The 20,940-nt window shown below is 51.7% G+C and overlaps 1 protein-coding gene across 1 annotated transcript in view; it reads right to left on the reverse strand.

The window, feature by feature from the left end:
- DNAH17 (dynein axonemal heavy chain 17) overlaps positions 1–20,940 on the reverse strand; it is a 152,947-nt gene that overhangs the window by 37,316 nt on the left and 94,691 nt on the right. Inside the window, exons 49-58 of the mRNA XM_055240980.1 lie at positions 18,352–18,454; positions 17,913–18,060; positions 17,458–17,549; positions 15,060–15,221; positions 14,214–14,378; positions 13,823–14,014; positions 6,637–6,903; positions 4,679–4,840; positions 2,566–2,799; positions 1,272–1,436 (exon numbers count right to left, since the gene is read on the reverse strand). Of these exons, the coding sequence (XP_055096955.1) occupies positions 1,272–1,436; positions 2,566–2,799; positions 4,679–4,840; positions 6,637–6,903; positions 13,823–14,014; positions 14,214–14,378; positions 15,060–15,221; positions 17,458–17,549; positions 17,913–18,060; positions 18,352–18,454 (1,690 nt within the window). The remainder of the gene's footprint in view (positions 1–1,271; positions 1,437–2,565; positions 2,800–4,678; positions 4,841–6,636; positions 6,904–13,822; positions 14,015–14,213; positions 14,379–15,059; positions 15,222–17,457; positions 17,550–17,912; positions 18,061–18,351; positions 18,455–20,940) is intronic.

Consider the following 20,940-nt stretch of genomic DNA (forward strand, 5'->3'; position numbering starts at 1 on the left):
ACAGGAAAGATTACTGCAGGTCTGTCCATGTGCCTGTGGGGGCGTGTACGTGCATGTGTGTGCATGCGTGTGTGCATGTATGCACATGTGCATGAGTGTATGTGTGTACATGTATGCATATCAGGAGTGTGTGTGTGCATGTATGCATATGTGCATGCGTGCATGTGCATATGTGCATGTGTAGGCAGCAGTGGTGAGGGGCGGCCCAGGCCCTAGCAGGTCTGAGCTCCACAAAAGAGGCTGCCCCTCCGGCCACCACTCATTTGCTGCATTTGCTGACTGTGCTCCTTTGCCGCCATCCCTCCGTGTGTGCTTGGCCCCTGTCTGGAGCCCACCTTCCTCCCTGCCTCCTCTGCTCTGCCCCACAACGCTCAGGTCAGAATGAGCAATGCCTCGGCAGCCGGGTGGGATTCTGGAATGGGAACTGTTCCTTCTATCGGCTTGAGCTTCCAAGACTGGAGGGGAAATCCAGGGGCCACTCAGACCACCCTGACTTTACAGTCTTACTGTTTCTGGGGCTGTTTCATAATCCATCCAAAATGGAACATCTCAGAGTGTGTAGCGCACCCCCCTCTAAGAAAGTAGCAACTCCTTCATTCATGCACATACTCATTCATTCACTCAGGAGACAGTGGGCAATGACTGGAATGCTCTTAAATAATTACACAGATGTGGGACTGACGACAAAAGAAGCACCCAGGGAGGGGTGATGAGAAGCTGCACCAATGATGCTGTGAGCTTCAGGCTCCAAAGATGACGAAGACGCTCCTCCTAAGCAGTGGTTCTCAACCTCAGCCACCCCCCAAACCAGCAAGGAGCCCACCCCTAGGCCAGTAACGTCCTACCCTCTGTGGGGAGCCCCGGAGCCGCACGTCTGAGGACCAGGCTCCAGTGAGGTCTTCTCAACCCCTCCCTTGCTCATGGATCGTGGGCATTTCGTTAACATGCCCCGTTGAGCAGAGCTGAGCTGGAGTCCGAGAGCCTGCATTTCCCACAAGCCCCTGGTGAGGCTGACACTGTGGGCTGGGGACTGAACATGGAGGAGCTCGGCCACAGGGATGGGAGTTTTCTAAGGAAAGCCTGCTTCCGAGTGGGGGCCCTTCCCTGGGAGAGACTCCTTTGGGGGTCCCACTGGCTTAGGAACTTTGTCCTTCTATGTATGTCTCAGCCTTTCCCACGCCTGTCGGTGACACCTGACCACATGGGGAAGCCCGGGAGGCCTCGCCAGTGCAGCAGCCCTCCTGAGGCCACGCTGGGCTGCCTTCACCTACCTTATTGATGACCTCGACCTTGACTTCTTCCTGGTCAGCAATGGCCTTCTCTTTGCTGACCTTCTCGGTCTCGATGCCGACCACCTGGATCAGTTTATCTGCGCTCTCATTCTTCTGCTTGAGCTCAGCCTCCTGAATCGCCAGCTTGGCTTTCAAGTCATCCACCTGGGGAAGGAGAAACCGAGAAACAGCAAGCGTGGGCCGCCGCCAACACACGCCGCCCTGCACTGGGCAGACGAGGGGTGGGAGCCACAGAGGGGCAGAACGGCAGGGCCGTGTCTTACGACTCCCAGCGACTCGTTTTGGAGAGTCTTTTCAGTATCTTAAAAGTAAGTATTGAGCCCTGACTGCGTACACAGGGTCACGTGTATGAGATATTCCTGGTGCTCAAAGGAGTTGGCAAGGTGACTGAATAGACAAATATCAACTGCAGCCTGGGCAACACAGAGAGACCCTGTCTGTATAAATAATAAAAAAAAAAATTGGCAAGGCATGGTGGCCTGTGCCTGTGGTCCCAGCTACCTGGGAGGCTGAGGTGGGAGTATCGCTTGAGCCCAGGAAGTTGAGACTGCAGTGAGCCATGATCGCACCACTGCATTCCAGCTTGGATGACAGAGCGAGACTCTGTCTCAAATGCCAACTGAGTTGCAGTGCTGAGCAGGGCTGGCCAGGGCCCCTCCAGGCTGGTGGGAGAGTGACAGCGAGAGTTTGGGATGGGGGCAGGGGTGCGAAAGCTCCCCCGGAAGCAAGTGGGAGGTCCCAGTCTGTTCACAACTCCAGCAGGGAGGTGGCAGCTATTTTCAGGCCCCCTCACAGGGTGTCAATGGTGGGCAATAAAGATGAAGGAACTGGGACTGCATGATGGAGGAGGTTTGAAGCAGGCAGAACCCTTAAAGATCAATACGGTGTGGAGGAAAGGATCCAGGGAGGTTTTTGAGCTAGGCACCATGGTATGAATGGCATTTCCGAATGAACAAATGCATTTTTATTGACTGCATTGGGCATGATGATCAAATCTCACCAGACATGGGGCAGGTGCCATCTCCTGTGTGTGTAATGCGCCCTCCGTACGATCAACATTGTGAAAGCATTTTGAGTCTGTTTTTTTGTTACGACGAGTATACTAACTCTGGCCTAGGAGTGAATGCTTCGCAAAGGCAGGAAGCGTGCTCATCTTACTTTAGGCAGTGCTGAGCCCCGGTGTGACCAGCTCATAGAAGCCTGTGACAGTAGCGGCTCCTGCGAGGCCTCCAGGATATGGCACAGGAGCTGGCAGCCAGCCCCCCTCTCCTACCTGGGAAGCCGTGCTCTGCAGCTTCATCAGGCCGTTCTCCAGCCTCTCGATTTTGGCAGCAAGCTCCATTCTCTTCTTGGCCAGCAGGTTCTGGTACAGTTTGATCTGCTCCAGAAAGGTTTTGGGTGTGGTGTAGTTGTAGCGCCTCTCGGTAGCCAGGTACACCTTGGACATCTCGTTGACGGTGGTGTGCACGTAGGACATGAAGAAGCTGATGGAGGCCTTGACTTCCCACTAAAAAGATGAGACAGCCAGTCATCCCTGGGACCCCACCATGGAAATCAGCAAAGTGGGGCTCCCCGGACTCACCAGGGGCCCTGGACAAGGTGCCCCGAGACCTCTCTCAACCTCAGTGTCTTCAACTGCCCAAAGGGGCTCCTGAGAGCAACAGATCCTGGGGCCCTTGTGGGCACTGCACCATGGAAGGGTTTAGCTCAGTGCACAGGACACGGCAGAGCTTATTATCGTTGTCTCTGACATACACACGCATACACGCACACACACGCATACACGCACACACGCACATATATATGTGCACACACATGCACACACGCACATGTATGTGTGCACACATATTCACATACCTGCATCTATACACGTGCACATGCATTCACATACCTGCATACCTGAAAAAGTACAAGGCTGAGAATATGTTTTCATATGCCAGGTAATTCTGCAAATATTTATTGTTCATTACCAAGGCTGGGTCCTGGGATTTAGAACTTCTTTCCCCAGCCCTCCGGGTCTGCCCACCTACCTGAAGGCAGGCACTGGGAGCTTTGCCCCAGAAATTGTCTCAGCAATGTTAATTTTAATTCGGGACATTTTGAAAAGTAATGAATTCATCCAACACACGCATTTCAGGATTTATATATAGTGCTGGTGGTGGGGCCAATGCCTGTTTCTAGGAAGTCTCTGCCTTGGGAACTAGAAACCCAAATCTATGCTCCAAGGGACAACTTTGAACTGCAGAGTTCCTGGGAGTGGCCAATCTCATAAATGAATGCTCTAATGGCAAGCAGGCTCTTTTTCCCGTCTTTAAAAACTAGGAAAAAGAGAAGACAGTTTCAGGTTTATTCTGTCCTACTTAATAACTGAATATGTGTTCAAAAGAAATAAGAGATGGTAATAAAGGGAGGTTTATTCCAAGGGCTGCTCATCCCCCCTATTGAATTGGTCAAAAGTGAGCCTGGGTTTACGGGTAATTTCCAGGCAAGCATTGAGCTCAAACAGTGAACATGGGCACCATCTTTCACTTTTTTTTTTTTTTTTTTGACATGGAGTCTTGCTCTGTTGCCCAGGCTGAAGTGTGGTGGCACAATCTCGGCTTACTGAAACTTCCGCCTCCCAGGTTCAAGAGATTCTCCTGCCTTAGCCTCTGGAGTAGCTAGGATTACAGGCATGTGCCACCACACCCGGCTAATTTTTTTATATTTTTGGTAGAGATGGGGTTTCACCATGTTGGCCAGGCTGGTCTCCAACTCCTGACCTCAAGTGATCCACCCACCTTGGCCTCCCAAAGTGCTGGGATTACAGGCGTGAGCCACCGCGCCCGGCCTTGGGCACCATCTTTCAATGAAAAGAGACTGCAAGAGAATGTCGGACCTGTCATTTCCCCAGAGGTGCACGAGGCAATGGCGTGTGCCCTTGTGTATACTTATCCCAGCAAATACAGGCTCTCTGGCCAAGCGCTCGAGGCAAGGCAGAAAGCCTGAGTGGCCCGATCTGTCCGCACGCTGCGTGTCCTCAGCCCTCCTGAACTGGCCCTGGAGCCTTGGCCAGGCGGGGGCTGATTGGAAACCACCCCTCCCTGGCATAGGATTGCAGGACAATGAAACAAAAAAACCCAACAGCCCGCCTTGGTTTACAATTCTGATGGTTTGTTCATCATCAGTTTTTTAGCACAAATTTTGATTTTCAAAAATATTACATTTAAACATCACTTATCTTGATGCCTGAGGTTTCTCACAGTCTCTTAAACCTTAAACCCAAGGCGGACGCCTCACTTGGCTCACCCTAATCCCAGCGCCCTTTTCTCCCAGGGAGCCAGCCCTTGGGCCTGTCCTTGTCCTCCGGGCTCAGAGCTCAGACAGAGGTGGCCTCAGTGACTCACCGGAATCCCCTCGGTCTCCTCCAGGAAGCGCGCGCTGACGGACACCAGGGCATCTTCCGGCCACTCGTGGAACCAGTCGATGGCCGTGCAGTTGACCACAGCTGGGAATTTTCTGGCTCGTACCCGCAGCACGGAGCCCACAGGGGAGAAACACAGGATCACCTGGGTGTGGGAGACACAGATGCGCTGCCCACTGGGACTGCAGTGCTGGGGCCTAATCCATCACTCTGCAGAAAGCTCTTCCAGAAAGCAATGCGCCCTGCCGGGCTCAGCTGCCCAGAGTCTGGGCAACGCAGTCCCAATTCTGGGTTTGAAGGCTGGCCGCTGCATTGCAGTGGATAAATGCTCAGCTGGCTTCATGCCTCTCGCTAGCAGTCCCATTCCCTCCGGAAGGGGCCCTTGCCTGTTTAAAAAAGGCTGGACAAAGGAAGGAATGGGGAGTGGGCATCCACATTGGGCAGATGAGGCCCCAGAAAGGGCCGGGCTCCAAGCCCTTCGGTTCAGCAGGAAGGGTCCCCGCTGGGCCCTGAGGGATAGTGGCTAATTCCCAGAAAGGGCAGGGAGTCCCTGGCACCCCAGCTGGAGAAGGTGCTGTGGAGACAGGCCTGGGGGGCTCTCTGGCTAGATGAGGACCTCCCTTGTCTTGGGTCTCAGCCTCCCAGCTGCCCTTGCTCTCTGGTCCCCTTTTGTGGCGTAGGTGTTGCACGGATGCTGCCATTGATGGGGGTGGCTCACTGCTTGGCTGACTTTGCACCCCTCACTGCATGATGATGTGAGAGTGTGGGACACAGCCGGCACTGGCAGAGCACCAAAGAGAATCCAGGAGCAGGCAGCGCCCATCAGGGGACGCCTTTGGCTCACAGATAACACTCACTAATTGCGCTACGCAGGCCGCGGAGGGGAGGGAGGGCCCCTGCTCTGTTTGAGTCAAGCAGGGGAAAACGATGGCCGGCAGGTGCCCAGGAGAGCTATGGGGCTGGCACCCCACAAAGGGCAGCGCCACTGAACTCTGGAGAGGACGGGGCCAATAGGTCCAAGGGGTTCTCTGTCCTACTAGGGGAGTTTAGCCTGCTTACCCTAGAGGCGATGTCGAAAGTCAAGGTGTGGCCGGGCAGCACTTTGGGAGGCCGAGGCAGGTGGATGACCTGAGGTCAGGAGTTCGAGACCAGCCTGGCCACCATGGTGAAACCCCATCTCTACTAAAAATACAAAATTTAGCTGGGCATGGTGGCAGGTGCCTGTAATCCCAGCTACTTGGGAAGCTGAGGCTAGAGAATCATTTTAACCCAGAAGGCAGAGGTTGCAGTGAGCTAAGATCGCGCCATTGCACTCCAGCCTGGGCAAGAGTGAAACTCCATCTCAAAAAAAAAAAAAAAAAAAAAAAAAAAAAAAAAAGTCAAGGTGCATTTATCTACTTAAAGTAGCTGTGTGTGGGGAAGGGGTCCACATAGAGTCGGCTGTCTGTCCACAACTGTGGATTTAACCAACCATGGACTGAAAATTGTTAAAAAAAAAAATACAACAATAAAAAATAATACAAATAAAAATATAGTATAACTATTTACATAGCATTTTACATTACATTAGGTATTTTAAGTAATCTAGAGATGATTTAAAGTAGAGGGGAGCGTGTTCAAAAACACGACACTTTTATATCGGGGCCTTGACCATCCATCCCTCTGTGGATTCTGGTATCCATGGGGGTCCTAGAATCCAACCTCCTCAGATACCAAAGGAAGACTGTAAAACACTTTTTTTGGCCCCAAGATACCTCTAACCATCCATGTGAAAAAGTCTCCAGGCTCCGGTTCATCAGAGAGCCCCACCCCTCACACTCTCCTAACAGGACTTCACATCCCGTGAAGGATCAGTCCTCCTGCTCTATGCAGAGCAAAAACTCAATAGGCCACGGGCGCCAAGCTGGGCTCCTGAGGCCCTGCCGAAGACGGGAGTCCCACCTTGAGCTGTCTGCGCACTTTTTCGATGAAGAATTTCCAACATGTTTCCCGAGCGTCATTCATGCCAAGCGACTTGACTTGGGGTCGCATGGAGGAGATGATGTTCTCCACCTCGTCCTCCATAAACAGCCCGGGGATCTCTCCTGAAGCCAGCAGGTCATTGATCAGCACCAGAAACTGCTCCTCGGCCACCTGGGAGTCTGTCATCAGGAACACTGAGGGAAGGTTCTTCACGGCAGCCTTTATGTACTGAGCAGCGAGGTCGATCTGGATGGAGTGAGGACACGCTTAGGGGCCTTGGTAAGAAGATGCTCAATTAGAGACATCCTCCACAGCCACCCAGAGCACAGGGCCATGGGACCAACTTTTTTCTTCTTTGAGACAGAGTCTCGCTCTGTCACCCAGGCTGGAGTGCAATGGCGCAATCTCGGCTCACTGCAGCCTCCGCCCCCTAGGTTCAAGCAATTCTCTTGCCTCAGCCTCCCAAGTAACTGGGATTACCGGCACATGCTGCCACAGGGCCAACTTTTTTTTTTTTTTTTTTTTTTTTTGAGACGGAGTCTCACTCTGTCCCCCAGGCTGGAGTGCAGTGGCGTGATCTCAGCTCACTGCAAGCTCCGCCTTCCAGGTTCATGCCATTCTCCTGCCTCAGCCTCCTGCTTAGCTGGGACTACAGGCACCCACCACCACACCTGGCTAATTTTTTGTATTTTTAGTAGGGATGGGGTTTCACCATGTTAGCCAGGAGGGTCTCAATCTCCTGAACTTGTGATCCGCCCACCTCAGCCTCCCAAAGTGCTGGGATTACAGGTGTGAGCCACTGCGCCCGGCCCACAGGGCAAACTTTCTAAGAAACATAGACCAGGTGCGGAGGCTCATGCTTGTAATCCTAGGGCTTTGGGAGGCCGAGGTGGGAGGATCGATTGAGGCCAGGAGGTCAAGACCAGCCTGAGCAATACAGCAAGACCTTGTCTCTAAGGAAAAGAATAAAAGAAGGGTGCAGGAGACCCAAAACCTTGAACAGAGCACAGCCAGTTTCACAGCAGCCATCAGGACAACCCAAACGTCCATCCATGCATGAACAGGTACATAAAACATGGTCCATCTGTGCAATGGAATATGATTTGGTCTTAAAAAGGGAGGAAATTCTGACATGTGCTATAGCATGGACAGACCTTCAGGACATGACGATGCTGAGTAAAATAAGCCAGACATGAAAGGACAAATACTGTGTGATTCCACTTACATGAGGTCCCTAGAGTAGTCAAAGTCAGGGACAGAAAGAAGAATGGAGGTTGCCAGGGGCGGGGCTGGGGAAATGGGGAGTGTTGTTTAATGGAGACAGAGCTTCTGTTTGGGAAGATGAAAAGGCCCTGAAGAGGGGCAGTGGTGATAGTCACGCAACAGTGTGAATGTGCTTCATGCCACTGAACTAAACGTTAAAGGTGGTGAAAATGTCTTACTCTTTTTTTACTTTTTTTTTTTTTGAGACACAGTCTCACTCTGTCGCCCAGGCTGGAGTGCAGTGTCGCGATCTCAGCTCACTGCAACCTCTGCCTCCCAGGTTCAAGGAGTTCTCCTGCCTCAGCCTCCTGAGGGCTTACAGGCATGTGCCACCATGCCCGGCTAATTTTTGTATTTTTGGTAGAGACGGGGTTTTACCATGTTGGCCAGGCTGGTCTTGAACTCCTGACCTCAAGTGATCTGCCCACCTTGGCCTCCCAAAGTGCTGGGATTACAGGCTTGAGCCACTGTGCCCAGCCAAAAATGTCTTACTGTATTTGTCTTAGAAAAAAAAAATTAAAAAACAGGCTGGGCACGGTGGCTCACGCCTGTAATCCCAGCACTTTGGGAGGTTGAGGAGGGTGGATCACCTGAGGTTAGGAGTTGGGGACCACCTGGCCAACATGGTGAAACCCCATCTCTACAAAAAATACAACAATTAGCCAGGCGTGGTGGCGCGCACCTGTGCTCCCAGGTACTTGGGAAGCTGAGGCAGGAGAATCGCTTGAACCCAGGAGGTGGAGGTTGCAGTGAGCCGAAATTGTGCCATTGCATTCCAGTCTGGGCAACAGAGTGAGACTCTGTCTCAAAGAAAAGAAATAAAATAAATAATAGTGAAAATGGTCAATTTTATACTATGTATATTTTACTACATATGCAAAAGGAAAGAAAAAAAATCTTAAATGGAGACCCTAAAAGAGGCCCTGAATAAATATACTGCAGGCTTGGACTGGGAGCCTTAACAGTCAACCCCCTTTCAGAGTCATCCACAGCAGGATTTAAGGACAGGGCGAGAAGATGATTTCATAGGAATTTTGCAAGAATAAATGAGAAGTTTTTTTTTTTTAAAGCATGTTACAGAGCAGTAGGAATAGCTCGTTATTTTTGAATATGCCATTTCCACGTATATATACATTCAGAAATGCCTGCCAGTTTCATCCAAGTAGTGATGTGTATTTCCAGCGTTTTGGAGATTTGCTTATCTATAATATTTAATTTAAAAAACAAGAGCTATGGGCTTCTGTACTTATTGAAGAGGCTTTAAAAGTGTCCATATAGGCACCCCAATGGCTGCTGCATCCTTTGGAAGCAAGTCTGACTCCCTGAAATCTCTCTGTTCAGAGAGAAACCTCACCAGGCTTCCTCTTTGGGAGTTGACCGGGGACAGAAGCCAGACTCAAATCTCCTATCTTTTGACAAGCTAAGAAAAAGCAAGGGGAAGCTCTGGGCCTGGAAAAGCAGTGGGCTGCAGGTGGGCCGAGGGTGGGCCGCAGGTAGGACTTGAGCCAAGGCTACTTCCTTGGACCCTGCCTCGAGGCAAGGGGCGTAGTGTGAGAGCCAGCAATGACCTTGAGTCAAAAACGAATCATTCTTCTCCTTTCACAGTGTAGCAAGGACATTGGGTGGAGACTGACCATACCAGAAATCTTTTCCTTTTTCGTTTTTTCTGATTTTACTTTTTTAGAGATAGGGCCTCACTCTGTCACCCAGGCTGGAGAGCAGTGGCATGATCATAGCTTATTACAGCCTCAACCTCCTGGGCTCAAGGGATCCTCCTGCCTTGGCCTCTCAAAGTGCTAGGATTACAGCTTGAGCCACCGCTCCCGGCCCATCTGGCTTTCACAGCCACACTGTCCCACGTGGAGTGGCCCTCACACTGCCCCCTGTGACCGCTGGGCTGCCCCTGGATCCTGGACTGTCCCCACCTCACCCTCCCCGCTCACTCTCTGGCACAGTCCCCTCCACTCCCATCCTCTGATGCTGCTGAGGCTGGCCCCCACATCTCTACCCGCATCCTGTCCCTGCACTTCCCAGCCCCATGTGTCCCGCTGTTCACTGGCCACCTCATCCCCAAGTATCTCATCTCCTCCGGGCCTGGCCCCAGGGCGGTTCTCCTTCACCCTCTCTCCTATCTTGGTTGAGAGCCCCATAGTGCTACTGAAGCTGGAGCTGCCTACATCCCTGTCATCACTGTCAGCCAAGGATGGCAATCGTCACCTGCATCTAGGCCCTTCTAGGGACCAGCCATTAATAAGGGGCACAGGCTTCCCTTTCTCTGGCCAAAACAGCAGCAGCAGTGCCTTTCCTTGCCATAGCCAATGCCACTGGCAGTAGACAGGCAGGACACGGAGCCGAGATTTGGGAGTGGGGGTGTGTGAGGCATTAGGGTTAGGGCGTAGGGGTGTGAGGGTTAGGGTTAGGGCGTAGGGGTGTGAGGGTTAGGGTTAGGATTTGGGAGTGGGGGGTGCGAGACACGCAGCAAGGCTTCCTCCCTGAGAATAACATGAGGCCAAGCCCCCACCCCACCCGATGGCTGCTTCTCACCCCTCCCCTTTCATTTGCAGGAAGCTGGGGGGGTGGGGGAGGGTGGGGGACCTGAGCCGCTAAGACCACCGCCCCTCATTCTGCTGACAGGCTTTCTGCATGGGGCAGCCCAGCTCTGGCTGTTGACTCAGGCTGGGGGGAAGGTTTCACAGATATAAAAACTCTCCGCCGCCTGGCCCCGGGGGCTGTGTGTGGGGTGTGGGGAGGGGAGCTGGGGTAGCACCTGAAGGTTTCGGATCCTGGACCCCAGCCGAGTCCCTGAGGTCAAGCACGCCATCTGAGCAGGCACAGCCCTCGCTGGCCCTGGTTTCCCCTCCCCCTCTGTTCTCCCTTCTCGTCGCACCTGTCCGCTTTCAGCCTTTGTGGGGTCACAGGGCTTGTGCTCCCGCTCCACCCAGGTCACCCTTCAGCAGTTTCTGTGCTTTCAAACTATCCTTCCCGTGTCCCAGAACACTACCACATCCTGCCCGCTCTATCCCCTGATCAGACATCTTGATGGCATCTCGTTTTCTTGGGACCAAGCCCAGGGCTTTTCACACGGCACACTGTCCTCCAGGGGCCATCCGCCATCCCTTTCCTGTGCACCCCTAGCCTCCAGCAGGTGCCACAGCTTCCGGGACCTACTTTATAATATTACATAATCACAAACATATATGTTACCCTCATAGGGGTGAGGCTATTACTATGGCAGCACCATTAGAACAATAATCGTGTGGAATGGCTCAGGAGTCTGGCTCCCCCAACATAATACAGGAACTTTTAGCCCTGTTTACCTCTGCCCTTAGTTCTGAATCCACAGAAGCAGCTCAAGAAATGACAGTGATGGCCGGGCGTGGTGGCTCACGCCTGTAATCCCAGCACTTTGGGAGGTCGAGGCAGGTGGATCACGAGGTCAGGAGATCGAGACCATGGTGAAACCCCGTCTCTACTAAAAATAAAAAAAATTACCCGGGCACGGTGGCAGGCGCCTGTAGTCCCAGCTACTCAGGAGGCTGAGGCAGGAGAATGGCGCGAACCTGGGAAGTGGAGCTTGCAGTGAGCTGAGATCGCGCCACTGCACTCCAGCCTGGGCGACAGAGTGAGACTCCATCTCAAAAAAAAAAAAAAAAAAAGACAGTGATAGCAAAGCTGATTTGTGATGGGTGTAGGGGCAGTGAAATTCCACAGCCCAGATCATACAGCCACAGCAGCTGATGCCGATGAATAAAATAGTACCGCTGAGGCTGAGGCTGAGGCTGAGGCTGAGGCTGAGGCTGATCACCCACGATCAGCCCCAGCAGGAAGGATCAGGGAGAAAATCCCTGCAGGGAGGCAGAGCAAGGAAACGATGCCGTCATGAACGTAATCAACATGATTTAGTTAATAGACTAGAGACTTCAATGGAGAAAGCTCAGTACAACTATATGGCTTCAGGTTCAAACGACACTTCAGTGGCCGAAGATACCAATGTGAACTAGCTCCACCAGATGCGCTGAGAACCCATGACACACTACCGCTCATGGGTCCAGAGAACAGGGCTGTGTTCGGGAATGCCCATCTGAGGAGTTCAAAAAAGAGCAGGCCGGCCCCTTTATACATGGAGCAGAATCTGCTGGGAAGGCAGAGAACAGCCAGCCAGAAACTGGAGGCTCTCCCAGAGGCTGGCTGTCCCTGGCACAGCCTGCACTGCCCCTCCAGGGTCTCTGCCTGCAGACACCTCCCACGACTCCCAGCATCACTGGCTCCAGGTCCGCCTGCTAAAGCCACCAGCCCAGCGACTATCTCAGGGCCATGTGCTGCGGGAGGGTCCCCTTAGGGTTCCTCCTTGGGTCTGGCATCATCCTGGCCCTACAACAGCAGCCCCAGCACACAGAGAAGGCATGGCTGTGTAGCATGGTCCAATCAATTTCAGGTCTAATCTCAAGCACGATGATTCCTTCTGAACTAATGGCACGCAGTTGCCTGGGAGAGCAGATTTTCAGGAACAAGAAATCAATAAAAACCTTCTCAGCAGTGTGTCTTGGGCATGGGAGACCTTATGTTTACTCTAATGTTTATTTCATTCATTCCAAAAGCAGCCATTCAGCATCTCAGGCATGCAGTTAGACACCCAGTCATGGCTCTGAATTCTGTAATCTGGAGAGAGAATGGGGAACAATTTGGAACACTCAGTGACCAAGGGCAGGAATCCAGTCTCTCTGCCTCTGTGATCTGGGTTGATTCTGTGGACTTGTGTCCATCGAGTAGTCGACAGACACACTCTTCACCTCAGTCACCTAGAAGATTTCACACCCTTCACCTCAGTCACACGAGCCGGAAGGTTTCACACTCTTCACCTCAGTCACACGAGCCGGAAGGTTTCACACCCTTCACCTCAGTCACACGGGCCGGAAGGTTTCACACCCTTCACCTCAGTCACACGGGCCGGAAGGTTTCACACCCTTCACCTCAGTCACACGAGCTGGAAGGTTTCACACCCTTCACCTCAGTCACACGAGCTGGAAGGTTTCACACCCTTCACCTCAGTCACACGAGCTGGAAGGTTTCACACCCTTCACCTCAGTCACACAAGCCGGAAGGTTTCACACCCTTCACCTCAGTCACACGGGCCGGAAGGTTTCACACTCTTCACCTCAGTCACACGAGCCGGAAGGTTTCACACCCTTCACCTCAGTCACCTAGAAGATTTCACACCCTTCACCTCAGTCACACGGGCTGGAAGGTTTCACACTCTTCACCTCAGTCACACGGGCTGGAAGGTTTCACACTCTTCACCTCAGTCACACGGGCTGGAAGGTTTCACACCCTTCACCTCAGTCACACGAGCCGGAAGGTTTCACACCCTTCACCTCAGTCACACGAGCTGGAAGGTTTCACACTCTTCACCTCGGTCACACGAGCCGGAAGGTTTCACATTCTTCACCTTGGTCACACGAGCTGGAAGGTTTCACACTCTTCACCTCAGTCACACGGGCTGGAAGGTTTCACACCCTTCACCTCAGTCACACGAGCCGGAAGGTTTCACAATCCTCACCTCGGTCACGCGGGCCGGAAGGTTTCACATTCTTCACCTTGGTCACACGAGCCGGAAGGTTTCACACTCTTCACCTCAGTCACACGGGCCGGAAGGTTTCACACTCTTCACCTCAGTCACACGGGCCGGAAGGTTTCACACTCTTCACCTCAGTCACACGGGCACACACGCTGGCCGGAAGGTTTTCTGGCCTCTGCTTTCTAAGATAAAGACCCTTTAGATAAGGACTACTGGTGACGCTCGGACTCCCTGTACTTGCTGGCTTCATTTTGGAAAAGGGAGTGAAGTTTTCTTTACTCTCCGACCCTACCCCAAAAGGCAGCTTATTGAACAGTAAGCTCTCACCTTGAGGTCAGAGATCCCGTAGCCCTTCTTGAGGGTGATCTGAAACACGTCAAGGCCGCTGATGTACGCTGCCAGGCGGGAGAGGCTCTGTTTGCCACTGCCGCCCACCCCCACCAGCAGGGCATTCCCCCGGGGAGACTCCAGGATGCGATTAATCCTGCAGATGTGAGCCACGGCGTCCTCAAACAGCACCTGCAGAAACCGGAGAGATCCCACAACATCCTGTAGCACCTGGAATCACCTCTGTCACCAGCACAGATTCTGTACACGCTGAGGTATGCACTGTGCGCCACGCAGCCCCACACAATGCCACTCGGATGTCGATAATGCAACCGGAGAGGGTGACCCGGTCCAGGTCCCGTGCCCTTGCTATCAGCTCCAGCCTGCTCACCAAATTCATGACTGCATTAACTTCATTGTAGCTGTCCAGGACATCCATGAGGAGCTTGTTCAGAGCAGCCATGTCGGTTATAGGAACGTATTTGGGATCGCCAATCCCTTGAGCAAAGTGGCAGAAGATATTTGGCTTGGCAAATAAGAGTTCATCACCAAGATCCTAGAAAAAAAAAAAAAAACAAAAGAGGATACTTCTGGTTTTTGCCACCATGACCACACAGATAGATAGTTAACAGCAGCTCAGTACTTTGCCAAGGTGGCCTAGGAGGTCACCCTGGGGTACAAGGCCAAGTCTCCAGGGGCCCAAACCTGCTGTCGTGGGCCCAGCAAACCACTGGGGCAAAATTTCCTAGAGTGGGAGGGTCTGACCCCTACTGTATCAGGAATGAATTCATAGTCCAAAGAAATGATTCCGCCAAGAACACATCGGACACACCAGCGAGGCACACTGACCCAAGCAGGGCCTTTCTCCACCCCAAGTGGACAGAGGGAGGTGATCACACCCTGATCTACTGAGCGGTCAATTCCTCCTCACTCGGATCCACAGCCACGTGCCAGAATTATCGCGTGGAACCCTCGGACCCACAGCCACGCGCCGGAATTATTCTGTGGAACCCTCGGATACAGCCACATGCCGGAATTATCGGAATTATCGCATGGAACCCTCGGACCCACAGACATGTGCTGGAATTATCGGAATTATCGTGTGGAACCTAACAGGGATCTTCCCACCCCCAACAAAAGGCCCTTCTGAGAGGGGCTGCAGTTCTCACTGGCCGCCGACGCTCCACCCCTTGGGGCCATTCTGGACTCGGCAGAGGGACTGGGCAGCTTGACTTACATCAAAGAACTTCTTGGTGGAGGCCATGGTGACTCTATGCAATGTTTCCTGGTCTTTTTCGTCAACCATTTTGTCACCATACACTCGTTCAGCCTCATGCAGCCAAAGGCGGACAAGGTCCAGTGGGGTTTTCAGAACTTCTGCCGTGGAAAATAAAAGTCCCTGCCCCAAACACGGGATGGTTAGCACCATCAGCTGTTACGAAGGCGAGCCCAGTGCTGGACACAGATGACCCTGAGGAGCAGCCCCCTCCCCCGGGGCGAGGGGACCTGTTCAGCTGTTGGCACAGCATTCACTTGGGGCCAGGGAAGCCACTCATCACGGAGGTCCCACAAATCCCGATGCCAGTGTGTGTGTGTCCTGAGAGATGTGGAGTTTTTCTCACAGGACAGGTTGGGGCCTCATCCTCTAGAAGAGTGAACGGTGAAGGAGGGACAAGGGAGGCTAATTGCAAAGGAAAGCAGGTGACCGATGCCACAGGGCAGGTCACAGGCTTGGGTACCACAGCAAGCCTATCTGGTCCAGTCCTGGCTTGGCCATTTACTAAGCAAGCAACTCTAGGCAAACTCAACAAGAGCTTATTGAGGGCCTGGAATTTCCCAGGCACAGCGATGATGCAACAGACCCTGATGCTGTGGAGCTGACATGCTAGTCGGGGAGGTAGCCAGGTACGCAAAGAAATAAGGTAATTGCACACTATGGTGTGTGCTCTGAATGACACACCCAGGGCAGTAAGACAGAGTGTGAGGGATGAGGAGTGGCCTCTGTGAGAGCGTGGCATTTGGGCTGATACTTTATTTTATTTTTATTGTTACTTTTTGATATGTAGTCTCACTCTGTCATCCAGGCTGGAGTGCAGTGGCACGATCTCAGCTCACTGCAACCTCTGCCTCCTGTGTTTAAGTGATTCTCGCATCAGCCTCCCGAGTAGCTGGGACTACAGAGGCATGCTCCATCATGCCCAGCTAATTTTTGTATTTTTAGTAGAGACAGGGTTTCACCATGTTGGCCAGGCTGGTCTGGAACTCCTGACCTTGTGATCTGCCCACCTCGGCCTCCCAAAGTGCTGGAATTACAGGTATGAGCCACTGCACCAGGCTGGGCTGATACTTTATATGGGAGGAGGTGTGCATAATTTAGCTTCCCTCAGCCACAAATTCCTGCTCAGTAAAATGGGGATATAAGCACCAAACTTATGTGTTGTTGGAGGAGGAGAAAATGGGAATGTAAGGGGCCAAACCCAATCCCTGACTCAGAGTAAGAAGTCAGTAAATGGAGGAAATATTATTACCATCACCACCACCATCACTATCATCATAACCATCACCACCATCATCATTACCACATCACCATCACCACCATCATCATTACCACATCACCATCACCACCGTCATCACCACCATCACCACCACGTGGCATCATCACATCACCATCATCATCATTACTACCATAACATCACCATCATATCACCATCATATCACCACCACCATCACTATCCTAATAACTATCACCACCAACACCACCATCATCATTACAACATCACCATCATCACCACCATCACCATCATCACCACCATCACCATTATCATCATCTCCACCATCACCACCACCATTACATCACATCATCACCACCATCACCATTATCACCATCACATCACTACTGTCATCATAACCATCACTTCACCACCATCATCACCACCACTGTCACCACCGTCACCATTATCATCTCCATCACCATCATCACAATCACATCACCACCACCACCACCATTATCGCCATCACCCACATCACCATCACCACCATCACTGCCACCACTATTATTATTGTCACCACCATCACTACCACTATCACCATCATCACCACCATCATTATTACAATCATTACCCTCACCACCACCACCATCACCATCATTATCACCACCATCATCACCCTCACCACCACCATCACTATCATAACCATCACATCACCACCATCATCACCATTATCATCTCCACCACCATCACCACAATCACATTACCACCACCACTATCACCATCACCACCACCATCATTGCCATCATTACCATCACCATCACTACCACTATTGCCATCATCACCACCACCATCACCATCATTATCACCACCATCATCACCCTCACTATCATCACCATCACCATGACCATCACCATTACCACCATCACTACCACTGTCACCACCGTCATCATCACCACCACCATTATAATCATCACCATTACCGTCACCACCATCACTACCATTACCACCATCACCACCATTATCATTACCATCACCATCACCACCATCATCAGTCCACACCTCCCTGAGAGCTGTGATGAGGAGAACACCTGTGGATCAGGCACTGGGCCGTAAGGCAGGCATGACATAAAGCTACAAGAGCAGTACCTGGAAAATGTTGGAAAGGTCCCTGAGGTTGAAGACATAATGAAACTTAATGGCCGTGGGAAGAAGTGTTGCCGCGATTTTCTGATGCAAAGCTGTTAGAGGAAAAAGACGCGTCAATTCTCATATACTCTTAATGGCCCCAGGAAGTGCAAGCCTCAAGTTTCTAAAGCCAGTGGACTACGAAATGGTGACAACTGGAGTAAGAAATCTGCACAGCTCTTTGAAGTGGGAGGGAGTTTGCTGTTCTCCTTAAATCATTTGTGTATAGAATTTCCTAGCTTCTACCTCCCCATGAAGCAATTGTATTTCACAATTTCTCTTGTCGAAACATAGCATCATTTTTAAGATATTGATTTAGAATTATAAATATTTATCAAGGGAAAATGTGAAGAACCACCAGCCCACAGAGCCGCAGGTTTTACCGATGGGAGAGAGGATGAGGCCAGCCAGCTTACCCAGGGCCGCGGCCACCAGTTGGCTGCTTATCCTCTGGGTAGCCATGGAGATCGAGTGGAAGGCCAGGTGCTGCGCCAGGATTGTGTTGTAGATGGTGGTGAGGGCCTCCTGGCCGGGGAAGCTCACAGCAAACACGCAGAAATGGCGCTACCCCGAAACAACCAAACACTAAAAACATACTTATTTATCTGGAGTTCAGATTTAACTGCATTTTTATTTGCTAACTCTGCCAGTTGACCGGGTCACAGGGAAGGCTGGCTAGCTGCTCGTCCTCCCCATGCCCTGGAATTTTCTGACACATTCTGCAGGGTTAAGGAGTTCTCCAGAGAATGTCGGCCTGCAGCCCTAACACCCTAAACCAAAGCTTTTCCTCTCATTTGCCAGAAGCAAGCCTCAGACTCACGGCAGGAGACGGGGATGAGTGTGGTTTCTGCTTACCTGAAGCCTGGAGTCGATGGTGAAGGATCCGGAAGTGGGGTTCATGCAGGCCACGTACTGACAGTTCTGGACGTCTTTTAACGTCAGCTTATGTCTGTCATACCTGAGGCGGGAGACCAGCATTCATGTTGTGCCCCCGGCCTGGAGGAGCCATCCCCTGGCCCTACTGTGCTCCCAAGAATGCCCTCCTTATTATTATTATTTTTTTTGAGACAGACTCTCACTCTGTCACCCAGGCTGGAGTGCAGTGGCACAATCTTGGCTCACTGCAAGCTCCGCCTAATTTTTTGCATTTTTAGTAGAGACGGAGTTTCACTGTGTTAGCCAGGATGGTCTCGATCTCGTGATCCGCCCGCCTCGGCCTCCCAAAGTGCTGAGATTAATAGGCGTGAGCCACTGCGCCCGCCTCCCACCATCCCCCCTTCTTTTTTTTTTTTTGAGACGGAGTCTCGCTCTGTCACCCAGGCTGGAGTGCAGTGGTGTGATCTTGGCTCACTGCAACCTCCGCCTCCTGGGTTCACGCCATTCTCCTGCCTCAGCCACCCGAGTAGCTGGGACTACAGGTGCCCGCCACCATGCCTGGCTAATTTTTTTGTACTTTTAGTAGAGACGGGGTTTCACCGTGTTAGCCAGGATGGTCTCGATCTCCTGACCTTCTGATCCACCCGCCTCAGCCTCCCAAATGCTGGGATTACGCCATGTGGTTTTAAAAACCCTCCACAGATACTGATAATATGTGAAGCAGCTGCTGTGACTTCATGCTCTCAAGAGAAATTTTGAAACAAGAGGCAAAAAGGGGCTCAGAGAGCAGGCTGGGGTTTACGTTCCAGCTCTTCCCCTGAGTGGTGCTGGGGCTCTGGGAAGTTGGTTAACATCTCTGTGCCTCAATATTCTCACCTGTGCAACGGGTCATTAGGAGGATAAAATGAGCTAACATATGAAAAAACACTGGGAAGGGTACCTGACATACAGTAAGTATGCAGTAAATGTTCACCATGGCTGTCATCAGGATAATTATTAATGGCTGCTATTATTAAATAAGCTGAATAGGCCGGGCACAGTGGCTCACGCCTGTAATCCCAGCACTTTGAGAGGCTGAGGTGGGCAGATCACTTGAGGTCAGCAGATTGAGACCAGCCTGGCCAGCATGGTGAAACCCTGTCTCTACTAAAAATACAAAAATTAGCCAGGCGTGGTGGCAGGCACCGGTAATCTCAGCTACTTGGGAGGCTGAGGCAGGAGAATCGCTTGAACCTGGGAGGTGGAGGTTGCAGTGAGCCGAGATCATGCCATTGCACTCCAGCCTGGGCAACAGAGCAAGATTTCATCTCTAAAATAAAATAAAATTAAATTAAAATAAATAAAATAAAAAAATAAAATAAAATAAGCTGAATAATTTCCTTGATGTCACACTACACTAGTTATTTTTTTTCCCCGAGACAGAGTCTTGCTCTCTCACTCCCGCTGGAGGGCGGTGGTGAACACAGCTCACGGCAGCCGCGATCTCCTGGGCTCAAGCCATCCTCCCAACCTCAGCCTTGCACTACCATGCCCAGCTAAGTTTTTGTAGAGACAGGGTCTCACTATGTGATCTGGGTTCAAGTGATCCTCCTGCCTCCACCTCCTAAAGTGTTGAGATACAGGCCTGAGCCACTGCGCCCAGCACCTTTGTTGTTCTCCCCCATTATGCACTTTGTGTGTTAGAAGTTGTTGTCTGTTAGTTTCTAGTAATTCCTTGTATATTTCAGATATTAATCCACTGTCAATTTTATACATTGCAAATATTTTCTTCCATTCTTTTATTTCTCCATTATATCTGTCCATGGAGTCTCTCACTGAGCAAAATTCCTTAATTTTAATTTAAATCACAGCCATCAATTTTTTGCCCTTCTGTGTGTGCTTCTGAAACTTTTGCCTGTGCAGCCCTCTCCTGTGCACTCTTCTCAGGTCACGGATGTTGTCCGTTTGCTTCTGCCCACCTCACAGTTCACCCTTTGCCTGCGGGCCGGTCCTTCCCACGGGCCCCACCCTTGTCTGCCTGACTTTTCTTCCACAGGTGAGCGTTTTCCTGACACATCCACTAAACAGTCCATCCTTCCCTGTTGTCGTGGGGCCATGTTAATCCGATATTCTAGAGGGATCTTTTGAAAACTCAAATCTCACTCTGCCACCCCTCCTGAAGATCCTTCAGGGTCAACTCCAGGGCAGATGTGGACCTAGGGCTGAAGCTTAAGAACGTGGAGGCCCCTCCTTAAGGAAAAGCAAGCAAAAATCTTAAGCAAATTTTACAAGGTCACATGACCATGTGAAGCCTTTGGAAGGGGCCTCGTGAGTTGCAGGGAACCCGAGGGTGAGCCCCCACAGCCCTCACAGTAGACCTGCCTGCAGAGAGGAACCGGTGGGCTCTCATGCATGCACCTGCCCTCCTCTCCTGTCTGGGTGCCCTCAAATCTCCCACCCCACACCATGTTCGGTTCTCCTCAAATGATGTCAAACTCTCTCCAGGCTCCCTGCTCAGAGTGGCAGCTTTGTCACCTCCCCCAGGGAGCCACCTCTGATGCCTCCGTCCCCACATCACAGCCTGCAGCC

Source organism: Symphalangus syndactylus, chromosome 14, assembly GCF_028878055.3.
Source record: "Symphalangus syndactylus isolate Jambi chromosome 14, NHGRI_mSymSyn1-v2.1_pri, whole genome shotgun sequence".
NCBI classification, from domain to species: Eukaryota; Metazoa; Chordata; class Mammalia; order Primates; family Hylobatidae; genus Symphalangus; species Symphalangus syndactylus.